At 38.0% G+C, this 15416-nt stretch overlaps 1 protein-coding gene across 1 annotated transcript; it reads right to left on the reverse strand.

The window, feature by feature from the left end:
* Positions 1–1047: 1047 nt before the first annotated feature.
* On the reverse strand, positions 1048–14730 carry papss1 (3'-phosphoadenosine 5'-phosphosulfate synthase 1). The gene is made up of 12 exons (XM_033967160.2): positions 14488–14730; positions 13354–13468; positions 12532–12767; positions 12309–12447; positions 11559–11677; positions 11274–11387; positions 11088–11199; positions 9721–9926; positions 5705–5840; positions 4462–4730; positions 3900–4129; positions 1048–1945 (listed from the first exon to the last, which is right to left on the reverse strand). Exons 1-12 carry the CDS (start codon positions 14545–14547, stop codon positions 1804–1806), a joined length of 1878 nt encoding a protein of 625 aa, XP_033823051.1. The 5' UTR covers positions 14548–14730; the 3' UTR covers positions 1048–1803.
* Between the last annotated feature and the right edge of the window lie 686 nt (positions 14731–15416).

Below are 15416 nucleotides of genomic sequence, written 5' to 3' on the forward strand. Positions count from 1 at the left end.
CCAAGATAAAACGGCTATGCTTTATATTTGTGTGACGTGAATCATTTTATGTAAAAGTCAATCTGCTCAGACATGATATTTGATTATTCATGTTATAACTAGACAAATCAAATGACTCTGAAGATCTGAAACAAAAATGAATCATCACAAACACCTGCATGTGTGAGTTAAACAATGGATTTTTAAAGGAACTGTTGTATTTGGAAGACAAAGCACAACAAATCTTAAGATAACTCACTGATTTGTTATTTTTTCCCTCTTTTTTCTGTCTCACATTAGTTTGCCAAAACCTGCACAGGTGTGAACAATCAGAACGACATCAGATTACTTACATCAAACGCAACTAAATATTTTGATAATGTGATAACTCCAGGAATTAGATAATAATCTGATTTTTGGAGCACATGTAAACAGAGCAACAGGAGTGTAATGTTCAGTTTTTATCATGTTTTGCCTATTTTAAAATATATTGGCAACTCATCATCGGAATAATAGCAGATTTTCCTTTGCCTATTTCTGGCTCAACAAAAGTGTAACATGAATAAAACAGGTGATGTTGCAGTGATGAGTGGTGAGCTGTTCAACCCCATGCGTTCTTGTGTCTGTGGCGGGGCATCTGGAGCACAGCTGTAAGTGTCTCTGCCTGATTGGGGTCACTATGAGTTTGTCTCATTCTGTGCTCAACATCTTCACCGACTGTGGAGTCCCAAAAGACGACAGACGATATCAAAGAGATGTAGTGAACTCAAGATAATACACTGTAAATGTGATTTCATTCTGTAGATAAAGGTAGACCATGTAACTTTTCTGCTGGAGGGTCCACCGCCTCTACTTTTCTCCTTGGAAATGGTACTCATTTGCCTGGAATGTTGCACAGTATGGCATTACACATGTATTCAATCAATTACAGTTGTTTTTGTTGAATTGTAAGTGCAAGCGTTTTCTGAAATTGTCAAATACTTTAAGGGCTGTGCATTTTAGACTAATGAGCTAAACAAGTGATGTAATGAAGCTGGTTAGATTAGCGGTCATGAGTAAGCAAATATATTTAGCTAAAAACAGTTTATTGGACAAGTAATATTATAAATCTGATCCCTTGTTGTAATCATCTCAATAGACAGGCCAAGTCTTAAAAATTAATTACAATATGGAAAACATTTGCGACAAAAAACAAAACTGTAACAAAATATGAGGTCAACACTAAAACTACATGCACAAGGCCGTTAAAAAGGACTCAATAAATATCACACAACACTAAAAGCTTCATATTTTGAATAGGTCTTCTTCCGTTTCATTGGTGCTCTCGTGTAGGCAGCTTCTTCACAGTTTAGTGTGATAGGACACGAATCATGTGCTCGTCCCAAATTTAAGCAAGATATTACTTTGTGCACAGGACCAAGGCACTCACCATTTACATCAAAAGCATCAAATACGTCAACTGCAAATCTACAATTTAAAGCAACTGTCTGGACAATGGCTCAAATGGGTGCAGTAAGTTTTGACTAATAACATCACTAATACAAATATCCATTTTCTGTTTTGTACTGCTCAACAGTACTTCACATACAAATTAGCAACTGTTCACTGTGTATGCACGCCATTCATGATAAAGTTAGTCTGAAAATAAAAACATGTACTTGTGATGAAGCTTATTAGTGCCCTACAGTCTTGTACAGTAAAAAGAACTTACTGTACAGTTCAGCAGTGTAACTATGAAATGGCTCAATGCTGTTCAAGAGAGTGACACATTATGGAGGAGTGGTCCCACATTTAGGGTTTGAGCAGAATCCACACGTGTTAGACTTAGGCTTTCTTCTCCAGGGACTGATAGTACTCCTTGAGGACAGCCCAGGCCTTCGGTGCCATGAAGCCGTCTGGAGGGTTCTCCCCTGAACGGGCCATGCGACGCATGCGGGTGCCAGAGATGAAGTCATAGTCTTGAGGGCTGCAATAAAACATGATTACATAATTACAATCAACTATTTAAAAGGATGTATTTCCATTGCCTGACCAGCCACTCCTCCCTACTTTCTGTTCAAAAGCAGAAGGGTCCAGAATCAGACCACAGAGCATGACAGACAACCACCCTGACTCGGGACATGCCAATCACAGCTGATAATTTGTAGCAATAGTTTCATAAAGGCAGAAGACATGTATAACTTCTTTAAACTCAGATACACAGGGGGCTTTGCAGATTGATCCTGTAGATATCTGTGGTGTTTCTCAGTCCTCTTATTTTGAACCCATATTTTTTTACTCAACATTTTTTTTTCCTCATTTACTCAATAAACCATGTCTTTCTCTGATTGGTTAATCTCCCTGTCAATCACGCCCATCAGAAATTGGAGAGAAAGAATATAGTTCCAGTTTTGGCTGAGCTTGTAAGTATTATTCATCACAAGAGACGTTACAATTCTGAAAACATTGTGACACCCTAAAAAGATATTTTAGTAAAATATAGTATAGTAAAATCTGCTTTACTCTAGGGTAAAAGCTAGTAAAACAAAAACTGACATTGTAAAAAGGTGTTTCTTACAGACATGACAGAGCTAAAAATGTATCTCATTGCAAACACCAAGAGTCCATAAACCAACAATTTAAAACTACTTTAGTGGCTCACTTTGCACAATACCCTGACATTTGTTTTTGATAGGATTGTGCTTTGTGTTGAGTAGATCTCGAATGCCTTTCACAAGCACCAATCAATTTGAGCCCAAAATTGCGAGCGTTTTAGCAGTACTGTATTCAATTACTGTATCCGGAAATTGTCATTATGGAAAATAAGCAAATCTAGTGTGGGCAACCCTATCCAAACAAAACCTTGGTTGAAGTTGCGTAATAATACGAATGAAGGGGTTTTGTAAAATCCAGTGAGCCAGTGAGATAGTCTGATTTGAGTTAGTCGTCATTATGTGCTGTTCTCCTATACACACTCTAATTAATGACAGCTCTCTCTCATTTCTGACTGACTTCAAAGCCTTTAGAGAATTTAACTGTTGAGGATTAAGCAACGATCGCTGTTATCTTTGGCCTGGACAATTGTGCAGACAGAGAGAAGGAGCACTGAAAAGAGATGAAAGGAAATGGGATGAGCTTAATGAGAGTTTGGAGTGGTGCTTTTGTCCTGGCGCCTGGGACAAATTGACCTCACTTTGAAGAGACTGATAATGCCTCATCACTCCAACATATAAAGCTGTCAGAATTTAAACTAATGTTTTCATTGCACGTTTTCCAATGAACCTTTCTCAAGTTTGGAAGAAAATGCACATTGCAAAAGTAACCACCCAAACCTAATTCAGTAAAGAAAGCCCCCCATTGGATAATTTAATTATAACATGCTCAGAAATGTTAGGTGTCCAAAGACAATTTAATGCATTTATTCTTTTTATCTGCATAATATTCCAGTCTACTTTCCTAACCAGCCAGCTTCATTCATGTGAACTGAAAATTACGTACATTTAGATCCCTTTTGTGTATCAATGAACACATTTTTCTTACATAAAAGGTTTTTGAGACAGACTCCACATCTGTGATGCATGGAGTTCACTGGGGTCTGGCTCAATTACAGCTTGGAACACAAAAAGACAATACATTTTTGATGTCACCCCAGAACTTCTCTATGAGATTAAGGTCTGGAGATCGTGCTGCCCCCTCCGTAATGATAATCTTGTTCATGTGGAAAGAAGATGTTGCCCTTTTTCTATCCATTTTATTTGTTTCATAATACATTGTAAACAAGAGCATCATGTCCTGCTTTCATCGGTCCAAACAACTGCAGATAACTTGCACCTGTCTTCACAGGTGAATGAGATTACTGATCAGAGCTGCTTGAACAACTTGGAATGAACTAGAAGTAGCAACTGTCATTTCATAGGGTCTACTAGTACAGAATATCTTACTTTTTTGGATCATAGAAGTCCATGGCTCTTTTGATCTTGTTGTATGCTGCGACTTTGAAGGGTACAATCTCGAGGGTGATGAGGCCCGGGGCCATTGTCAGCACTTTGGCCCCGTGGGTGGGCTCGTACAGATCCTTTCCGGTGTCTGGGTGGGGCATACCAGCAGGGTCACGGCCCACAATGTAGAAGTTGGCGCCAGCAACCATTCGAGACCTGCAATGCCACTGAACCTGGAGGAAACACCATGAGGACGTTATGTCCGTTCGCCCATTCTGGTCAAATTTTTATGAACTAACACATTCAATGAAAGAGTTACTTTCAAGAAGGTCAATTTACAACATTTGGTGGTTTAGCAATTTCATTTATCCTGATATAAAAAACATACCAGTACAAAAAAAACTTCTTAATGTGTCTGATGTTGCATATACTGAGTGTAATCTCTTCACTGATGTTAAAAATTCGTACTCATAGATTACAATCTAATATCTTAATTTTGCCTCTTTCGTCAGACTGCAGACATTTTGTGACCAACTGCACAACACTCATTAAAGTAAATGTGTACCTCAGTTGGTCCGGCATACATCATGGGTGAGGGGAAGATGGCGACAATAGTGGTCTCAGGATTAAGAACCCCTTCGTCCAGCACTGCGGCGTGCTGCTTCATGCGCCAGGGCAGGGGCACGTCGTCGTCTTTGGTCCAGCCCCCCAGAGGGTGGAGCAGCAGCACTGGCCGCCTGTACCCGCGCTCGATCAGACGCTTGTGGGTGTCCTGCATCAGGAGGGCGTGGCCGTTGTGGACCGGGTTACGCAGCTGGAAGGCAAATACAGCATCTGCATGGAAAGAGTAAGAGCGGGTAAAATGAGTCAAATCACTAAACAGATCACTAAATAGAATCAGTTTTATTGCCATTGTCAGTGAACAAGATACACAAACTAGGAACATGGTTCAGTGCAACATTAAACAAAGAATAATTATATAAACTATGATAAAATAAAAATAAGGGCATGCATTAAAATAATGGAAAACTAAACTACAGAGTAAAACAACAGTGTAAAAACAGTGTGAGTAGTTTCATGACAGGTGTGTTCACAGGTCCAATAGCAGAGGGGAAGAAACTGTTCCGTAGCCTTCTGCCTGAGGACCCTAGAGGAGCAAGAGCTCCTGCTCCAAAGCAGGATGTTGCTGTGCTGAAAAAGTTCTCCATTTTACAGAAGTCTACCTTTTTTGGACAGTAAAATGGACAAAAAGGCAAATTGTATTCATGGTTTTCCTAATTAAGTCCTACATTAGACTTGGGTCAAACATTTCATCAAACTGCTACAAAACACTGGAAGACCCCAGGACAAAACCAACTGGTGCAGGTACAAGCATCAAAATGCTTCAAATTAGAAAGTTTAAATTACAAATTAAAGCATGCAGTGTTTGATTTTCCTGTCTGTTGTTTGATTTTCCTCTTTGTTTTTGTGTGTAGGCAGCACGGTGGCTGAGTGGCAATACTCATGCCTCACAGCAAGAAGTTTTGGTTCGATCCCCAGGTCGCCCAGGCCTTTCTGTGTGGAGTTTTGCAAGTTTCTCCCCGTGTCTGGATGGGTTTCCTCCGGGTACTCCGGTTTCCCCCATCAACCAAAATATGAACGCCCTTCGAGACAACTGTTGTTGTGATTTTGGGCATTACAAAAATAAAATGAATTGAATTAATTAAATCATATTTCAAAAGCATGATTAATCCGATTCCTTTGTTAATCATTTGACAGCACTAGTTATAATCCAACATTACCAAAGTCTCCTCCATTTTGTCCCATACCTGCGTTCATCTCTTTAAACTTGTGTTTGAGCTCGTTGGGAGTCAGTCTGTACTGGTCCAGTCCATCGTTCCAGCAGATTCTGTCCAGAACCTGCAGGTCTCCGCCCACCAGCCAGTCTCCACTCTCCATCACCATCTGAAAGAGCCATCACAGGTAGTACAGTCAGTACTAGAGTAACATCATCTGGGCCCGTCACTGGATAGTTACTGTGCTGGACTCAAACCTTCATGGACCTCAGCAGGACCTCAGAGATGGTCCAACTGAACGATATTGGAAAATTCACCAAACTGTGATTACCATATTATTGTGAAATTTTAATATACTTTTTGACTCAACAATTTTAGTTATATTAAAACTAAAAATACATGCCTGAAAGTAATTGTGAAACTATTAAAATGAGGACTAAATCAAGGCTAAATTTGGAATAAGGAAAATCTTTAATTAAATCAGACTAACATAAGATTTAAAAAAAAAACAACAGTGCCTTTTTTTCATATGGAAAAACCTTGGTGTTATTGTGAAACACTGAGTATGTTGCCATATCAATTATTGTGTCAGTCAATATTGCAATATCGATACTTTTACGAAATACTGTGCAGCCCCAATTTCTTCACATCAGTTAAGAGGCTGAATGTGGAAAGAAAAGTATAAAAATATAGGAAGTAGTGGTGAGTTGAGGTCTAAAAACAGAATACCTCTACCTGTCATCGACACCAAAAATCCTTCCAAAATGCAGGAACAAGTTCAACTATAAAGCCTAGTGATGAGTTTGTGGTCACTAAGAGGAAAATCTGCTCAAACAAAGACAACAGCCAGGTCCAAATCCTGTTAAAATTGTGTATTTATTTCACTCACCACTTTTTGGCAGGTGTTCAGGTGTCTGCTAGAGTTACTGAACACAATGGCCTGGGCCGTATTACAGAGATGATAAGTGACAATTCTCTACTAGGACAATGAGTTTTAAGAGAATTAAGATACCGGGATACGGCTCAAGAAGTCACTTTAGTAGAATAAAAAGATAAATTGGAGAGAAGCCCTTTAAAGGTATTACGTTTCAAACCAAATGCGAAATAAAAATGCAAATATTAGTTTTTTGTTTTCCTAAATCTTATATTGCCAAGGAAAAAAATATATATATATCTGGTGCATTTCAGGGCAGCAAAATGTGTTAAAATACAGTAAAGCAGTTTAAGATCAGACTAGAAATCCACCTCTTCTCCCTGGCATTTGGTTCTAGTGAAACAGGATATCTTGGCGTTTTATTGCTTTATTGTCTATGTGTCGTATTGAATGTATATCTGCTTTTGTTTCTTGTTATTTATGTGAAGCATTTTGGGTGGTTTAAATTGCATTTTAAATATGCTATAAAAATAAACCTGAATTGAATTGAAATGAATTAAAAGAAACGATAATGCAATGACAAGAAAAAACTAGTAGCAGTAAGTAACTACACACATTTCTTTAAAAAAAAAATCTAAATTCTTGTTCTTGGAATTCAATATGGAAAATAATCCATCAACAAGGCGTTGTTGAGCGTGTTGTGAAATGATTAACAGCCACCTGTCTGTGGAACGAAAACATTTTTGGAATGTGTTGCAATTTATTTTCCATAGTCCAATTAATCCACAGGGGTCTGCAGAAGGCCAGAGACCGGTCAGGAAAAACACTCACCACACTCATTCTTCAAAGACATCAATGAAATGTTTGCAGCTCAATAGGCCTGTCACGATAACACAATTTGAAGTACGATGTATTGCTGCAGAAAATATATAAACAATAATACTGAAGCTAATGTATGCCACTGACACAACAACACTAAAGTAGACTATATTTATAAGAGTTTTTTGCGGATATGTTCACAACCTGCAATAAATAAAAAGCAGAATGAAACACTTTAGTAGCTAGTTTGTAACTATGATGAGTCACAGAAGATATTTATTCAACCCTCCACAGCTCAGATCTCGAGCACAATAGGAAAATAACAAAAAAGCTCCAGAATAGTAAAACGAAAAAGTCCCTGTGATAAATATTGTCTCCCAAAAGTTACCGTTCCATCTAACATATTTAACGCTAAGTTGATATTGTAATTATTATGACAGGCCTACAACCAAACTGATTTTGTGACATAGGTGAAAGAAAATGTGCATGTGCGTCGAGTTATCCACCAAAAAGGAACTTGAGCAAATAAACAGCCATTCTAGACACTAAGGGCTCGTAGTGAGGGGCTCCTGTTGGACAGAAGAGTAAACAGGAAAAAGTGTGTTTACTACATTTAAGGTGTTTTTTATGAACGCGGCAAAGTTGGAAGCAATGTCTCACTGAGAGCGGTGACAGACTGGCTCTGGGAGGGCGATTTAAACACACTCTTAAGTACACAAACGCACGCTTCGTAATGACAGACACCTTAATCACACCAAGCTGAACACACAAGTGAGCTGTGAGCAAGTGGATAAAGGTAAGACAAGTTGTATTATGGACGGATCGATATGTTAAAAAGGGATTGAATTAACAACACAACAGTATAAAAAAAAAAATATATATATATATATATATATATATATATAAAAAAGGCACAACAGTATAAAAATGTTGCGAAGTGTAAACTTGCATTCATATTTTGGGCAGACAAATTTATTCATTTTATTTGAGTTGGACGAGGAGTCAACACTGCTCTGTTTTCTTTGAGTTTCTTTCCCAAAATTACCCAATTATCAGCCTGCACCTCTTGCTTCCTCTTTGAAATCAGGAGTTCTGGAGGCCAAATAAAATCAAATCAATGCTCCATCATGTTCACGGTCAATCCAATCATGGCCATTAACATCTTGAGCATCCCAGTTTCATTCACAACTGATTTTAACACTTGTCTCTCGTCTGATTCAGAGCGTTTAGTCATTCACCTGCCCCTGCTGTGCTTTAATCATTTGTGTGATTCATACATTTCACAATATAAAACAGATGACTCCAATTCAACCCATTACATATATGCAGCCACCTGACAGTCTCTCACACAGATGGCACAGGATAGTTTAGTAGAGCAGCATGTGTGGGGTGTGGTAGGATCATCGTGGCACATTATCTTATTACAAATAATAATACACAACACTACCTTCCTACTACCAGCATTAAGTAAATAGCAGACAGATGGGAACAATTTGTTGAGTTCCTTACAGCTTTAACCTTTCTGCTTAGCCTCAAATATTCTGCAAACTGGAAGATGAGGATGAACCCCAAAGATCAAGTGTTCTGCATCAAATCAGTCCTCCGCAGCTGTGAGAAAGACGGCTCTGCGTTCTGTCAGTGTAACATCCAGAGACACAGATGCACAATGTTTATCACACTTTCCCACAATATGACTACAGCCGTGTCACAAGAGTTGTACAGTGCATAAACATACAGTGAGCTTCAAAATGTAATAACTCTTAACTGATACTAAACTGATTACCTTGAGGTTAGTGGGTGCACGATCCAACCAGTGAACTATTTACCATATTAGGATGAGCTGATGTCCAGCATTTCAATATATTATGAGTCAGAGAAATCGAAAATTGATAATATTGCAATGGTCGTTTTAAACATATGCAAAATTTGAATATCTGCAGAAAGTAGAATCTTGCTTAAAATAGGAAAATGCGTCTTGTTGTACTAAAGACAAAAAAACAACTCTTTGCACTTAAAATAAGAAACAAAATCTTACGTTGTTTGAATTAAGAAAGAAAGACTTATTCTATTGAGACAATTTTACTTCAAATCTACTCAAATCAAGTTAAATGTTCTTAAATTGATTCATATGCTATTGTACATTTACCTGGACATTAATTTTTGCAGTATATATATTCTACAGTAAAAAAAACAAGCTAAAACAAGGCTGTAAAATATCTATATCTAAACTACTCATTTACGATATAACACAACAAACTTATGAAAACTATGTGTAATTTATTTTTTAAGGCCAATTGTACTATCATGTTTTATGTGATGCTTCTTGTTTGTGAGACTAGACTCATTTGACACTCACCTTGATGTAGGGGTGGTCCTTGCAGGTGGTGCCCCACTGGCGAGCGCAGCGTTCTTCTTTGCGGTGCTCGTAGAACTCGGGGTTGCGCAGGATGGCCACTCGTCTGCCCTCGTAAACCAGAGCCATGGCCGTCACTCCATCCAGGCGCTCCTTATCTGCGCTGGACACTGGCAGCACCACAGGCACTGACAGGTTGATGATCCCACCTAAAATTTAAGTATGGAAGTGTATTACTTTGAGAACTTTAAGCATTTATTAGATTTGCTGGGTAGAAGACCATAATGCTAAACTACAACGTGATCTTTTTTTAGTCAAATATCTGAGGCTGCAGCTAACGATTATTTTAGCTGTCAATTAGTCAAACGATTATTTCTACTGTACACCAAGACTTTTAAAATACTTTTTTATCCAATTAAAAGTTGAAATATGTCGACTGAAGGCTTCTAAATAGAGAATATTTACGAATAACCTGAATTATGGATAAAAATCTGAAAATCTGAAACAGTTCATTAGTGACACACCGACACTATGTCAAGGCCATTCCAGCAGTGTACAGCCTCCAGATGTATTCAATCCACACTGACACATAACTGACGTCCGCGTGTGGGACACAAACCCTAAAAAGGGATTTGTGTTGATTGATGCCAAATGTTTGATTAGTAAAATTGCCAACTAGTTTTACAGCATCACCCAGGGAAACCGGCTGTTTACTGATATCACGCTCCAATGTTAAATCCCTGGGAGGAGCTTTATGAGTAATATTAATAAAGACCAAAGCCTCTGTGCCTTTGCTTTTGCCTTCAAATAAAAATGAAATCTAATGTTCAAGGCCTGAAGTTGATTGGCAGTGACCATAAGGGACAAGATGATTATTATCCAAAATTGTGAAAGTTTATCCATAGGAAACATCAAAACGTAATTTACACCAATTTGGGCTGCACACGTTCTAATTGTGATTATTCTGACAAAGTACTGTAATTGAAATTAGATTTGCGTGATACGTTTTAAAAGTAGGATTGTGTTCAAACTAAGTGCACATCATAAAGAACTCCAGGAGCACTAACATTTGAGACTGAAAAGACAGAAATATTAACATATAAACTGTTCTAACGGGGTTCTTGTGTAAGTAAAAAAAAAAACAGGAACACTGAGATAACTCCAGCCTTTACAATTTGATAATTGCGCAAACTCAAAATGCAATTTTGATTCCATTGCCATTTATTGTGCAGTCCCATTATCATTGTCTATCATTATTTATTCAACAATTAAGGATTACATGCTTACATGCTCTGCAATTGCAAATGGACCTAAAAATTGTGAAATTATTCTTATTCTAACAAAACACTGTGTATTATAAAGAATTTTACCATCCAACAAACAGTCAAAATGAAGACACTGCAAGTATTCTCTTTCTCGCATAAACCCATTGAGAGGAGTGGCCCAGCCTTCAGCCAGGACCTGGACCCACTGCATGTCCACCTGAGACACAAACAGAGGTGAGCATGAAGCTTCTGTAAAGGAATTTTCAACAGTTACTTATATAGTGGACACACCTTTCCAATCTGCACCGCAGGCAGAGTCTCTGCATCTGCTTTAGCCAGATCCAGTTTATTCTCATGGACATACAGCTCCTTCACTTCATGGAAAGCATCAATAGGCACAATGTCCTGGAAAAAACAGAAAATTAAATTAAATGATGCATGCTAACATGAATATTGGCTGTTGACAGTGTGCAAAAAGAAACTACAGTGTGGACCAGCAACAAATCTGATACAATTGCTCCCTCTAGTGGTAAATCTCCATACTTGGCCATAAGTAAAAACCTCCACAGTACTTACCCTCTCCTGAAGCAGGTCGACCAGTTGTTGTATGCACTCGTTCACGCTGCATGAGTCTGTTTTTAGCACCAGCTCAGGAGCCTCTGGTTTCTCATACTCTGAGTCAATTCCAGTAAAGCCTATGAAGAATTAAGGAGGCTAAATCAATATTAAAGGCATTTTACAAAGTGATAACCGAAAACACCAATACAACAATCGTTATTATTGTTACCACAATATCAGAGAACAGTTCTCAGATTTTCTCTTCAATTTGACATTGAAAGTGTATTGCAATGTACTATGTTATATGCATTTGCACATGAATTATTGTAATATGCCATGTTCTGTAGGTGTTTCAAAATGTGATGGGCCATTGCTGATCTGACAGTGACCAATTGCATGTAGGGGTGTGTGTGTGTGTGTGTGTGTGTGTGTGTGTGTGTGTGTGTGTGTGTGTGGGGGGTGTGTATGTGTGTGTGTATGTATGTATGTAGTGCAGTAGTATATTTTCCACTCCTCAGTTAAACGCCACAACACGTGTGCAGTTTGTATATAGTTGCTAGGGCGCAGTAATAAAAAGGCAGAGCTTAAATCCTTGATGCCGTGTTAAAGCACTGACCAGACATAATTTGACAAATTAAGAGAAAAAATATCCCTTTAAAAATTGTCATCTTGTTTTTTTTACCATTTACAAATAGTAAAAATCAAATCAGTGTTTTCAAACTAAAATAAATAAACTATTTCTTCAAATAAAAACATTTGCATCTTCACCTCTTATTTCTCCTGCTCTGGCTCTTTTATACAGGCCTTTGACATCTCTCTGTTCACACACATCTAAAGGAGCATCTATGAAGACTTCATAGAACGGCAGCCCTGTAGCTTCATGGATCTTTCTAGCGTTGAGACGATCCTGAAAGGCAGCAAAGGAAGACATAAGAGGCAATGAAAGAACAACTGAAGTGCAATGGCTGAAATACCCTTGTGCTTTACTGACCCTGCTGTATGGGGAGATAAAACTGGTGATGCAGACGAGACCCGCATCAGCAAAAAGTCGAGCCACCTCAGCAATGCGTCTAATGTTCTCTTCACGGTCCTCTGGGCTGAAACCGAGGTTTTTATTAAGCCCCTGACGGATGTTGTCCCCATCCAGAGTGTAGCAGGGAATCCCATGGCACACCAGGTACTCCTCCAAGGCCATGCTGACGGTGGTCTTCCCTGCTCCAGACAGACCTAACACAGGAATGGACATCAGTGGTTACAAGCTGAAAGGAGGGCATTGCTACATACCCCATAAGTTTTATTTTGCTGCACATCATATTCAAATAATACATTACTTGAAGATATTTAATCACATGAGGAAGACAGTATTGCTCTCTGCATTCTGTAAATGTCATGTCATTTGTAAATAATGTGTATTGTACTTTTTTATATTGCTGTGGGTACATAGATCTGCAAATTAAATTGCAGCTGGGACAGCCACTGTTATAGATATTAGTGATTTCCCAATCCTTAAATAGAATTCATAATTTATGTCACATGATCATTCAATCAAGCTCCTTATACGACAGGTGTGTCTGTCCATGCTACACTTCATGTCAGACCAAGGGCTGCAGTATATAATCATTTTAAAAAGTAAAAACTTTTTGGAGTGCATTCTTGACATTATTTGCAGTACCACTTTTGATCTCACACAATTGCTTTAGAATTGATGTGCATGTCCCCTTCCCCACAAAATGAAGGTCACTTGCCTTAGATTGGAAGGGAGTGACTTTTCTAAGGCAAGGCACCTAGGCTTTGGGAAACAGCCATAGCCTACCTGTGAGCCACACTGTGCATCCTCTGAAGCCCCCTCGAGTGCCCACTACTTGTCCACGCTTATTTCTGCTCACATGATGGGCTTGGTAGGTGACATTTGTTGCTCTTTGGGTCCCCTACAAACAATAAATAATGATTAACATGTAGGAGTCATGAACACTTTATAACACATATCACTTTAAACTTACTTGAATCATAATTAATTAATCTACTTGCACTGAAACGTTTGCACTGTGAATCTGCCCATACTGTCCACATTGTAAAGATCTGATATTTTCATTAGTCGTTAGTTTATGTGTTTATGTGTTGTTGTTAATGTAACTGCTTTTGTATGTGACACTTGGTTGCCATGCTGACAAGTTAATGAAGTGAAGATTCATCAAGATTAGCCAGTTACTGGTCTGTTTTGGAGACTCTAGTGAGTTGATCTCATTTTATATTTACCTTGTTATTAATGTATGCCCTTATTTTTTTATTTTATCATTGCATAGTATAATAATAATAATAATAATAATAATAATAATTTGCATGTTGCACTATAAAACAAGTTCCTAGTTTTTTCAGTGACACTGGGATTCTGATTCTGACATAAAGAGAGAATAAACACTGCTGGTGGTATTGATTTCATTCAACAGCAAACACAAACAGTGGCTAGCAGCTAAATGTATCAGTTCCTAACCACAGACACCAGTTAATTGCATATAACTAAAATGCATAAAAAGTTGTTATATTTGATACAACACAACAATCTGCACATTTTATATATATATATATATATATATATATATATATATATATATATATATATATATATATATATATATATATATATATATGTTTTTAGGATGACCACATCACAGTGTATTTATGCAGCTGCACTTCTCAGGAGCCCTGGGCCAGTTTCCACACGGATGCGTTGATTAAACAAACATTGGGATTACCATTTAACATATTTGCTGCTGGTTTATTTGGACTGTGAAGATGCTACGGCCTTTGAATGGACAGCCAAAGTTAACGAGCTAAGTTTCAATTCGTTGATCGTATAATAAATCGTTATTGTTGCAGATATCATCGGTTACACAAGTAAAGGAATCAGCCAAAAGCAAAGCAGAAGCACACTTGTAAATGCACTCACCCACTCACTGTCGACGTTGCTTAGTTTCTGCTTTTTGTGCGAGTTGCCGTACGTCTCCATGTCTATCAGCAGGCGGCGGTACAGTGAACAGGTCAAGATTACGTGAATAAGAGCCTATCGTTATCTGTATTTACAACACTAAAAGGGTATTTCGGCTTCAGACAGAGGTGTGTCCAGCGAATGGAGCGGCAGCACTGGGCACTCGAGCAACCAGGAAGTGCTTCCCAGCGACACGTCACGGCCAGACGCTGACGTATTTCCGGTCCAGACATTTGTTCAATTAAATTATTTTCTCTTTTATTTATTTTTTTATATAAAAGTTACTGATACAAACTGTCCCAGAGTATTTATTGCTATATATCTATTTTATATTTATTTATTTTAATATAAATGTTTCAATGGGTTTATTTGCACACTACAGCGGTCTTTGTATTGTGTACACCACACTGTGCAGTTTCTAGAGTGTGACTATGTGGGGTGTGGATGGAGCCAGTTTTACCCATAATCGTATCATCATGTATTCAAAAGAAATCAAAGTGTAAATTCACCCTAGAACTTGCTATATTAATATTACTTAAGTTTACCTGTCCCCATAATCACATATAATGATAAATATATGTTGGCATAGCAAAGTGCTTTACAGAATAAGAAAGACATTAAAATCACAGAAAAAAACAAAACATTAAAATAGCCCTAGAATGGATGATGATGATTAGCAATTTATCAGTGATTGGCTCGTTTATTTCTTTTCTATTCATCCTCTAAATGTTTAAAAATACACATTTGCCATACAACGCATCTGGAACAGGCCTGCCTTTAAATAGACACATTTTACACAACCTCATTAAAATCTTGGCAAGTTTGTAGTTACATGTTTATCATCTAGAGGGCGATGCTCTGTTCTGATTAAAGGCTCGATGCTCTGTGAA

Source organism: Periophthalmus magnuspinnatus, chromosome 1, assembly GCF_009829125.3.
Source record: "Periophthalmus magnuspinnatus isolate fPerMag1 chromosome 1, fPerMag1.2.pri, whole genome shotgun sequence".
Lineage (NCBI taxonomy): Eukaryota > Metazoa > Chordata > Actinopteri > Gobiiformes > Gobiidae > Periophthalmus > Periophthalmus magnuspinnatus.

Excerpts from the sequence above, each read along its gene's own strand:
- papss1 (XM_033967160.2), bottom strand. The coding sequence starts at position 14,547 with ATGGAGACGTACGGCAACTCGCACAAAAAGCAGAAACTAAGCAACGTC. Across the intron at positions 9,927-11,087 it reads TTTTGACTGTTTGTTGGATG|GTGGGATCATCAACCTGTCA; the intron begins GTAAAATTCTTT and ends CTTAAATTTTAG. Across the intron at positions 1,946-3,899 it reads GACTTCTATGATCCAAAAAA|CCCTCAAGACTATGACTTCA; the intron begins GTAAGATATTCT and ends GTTTTATTGCAG.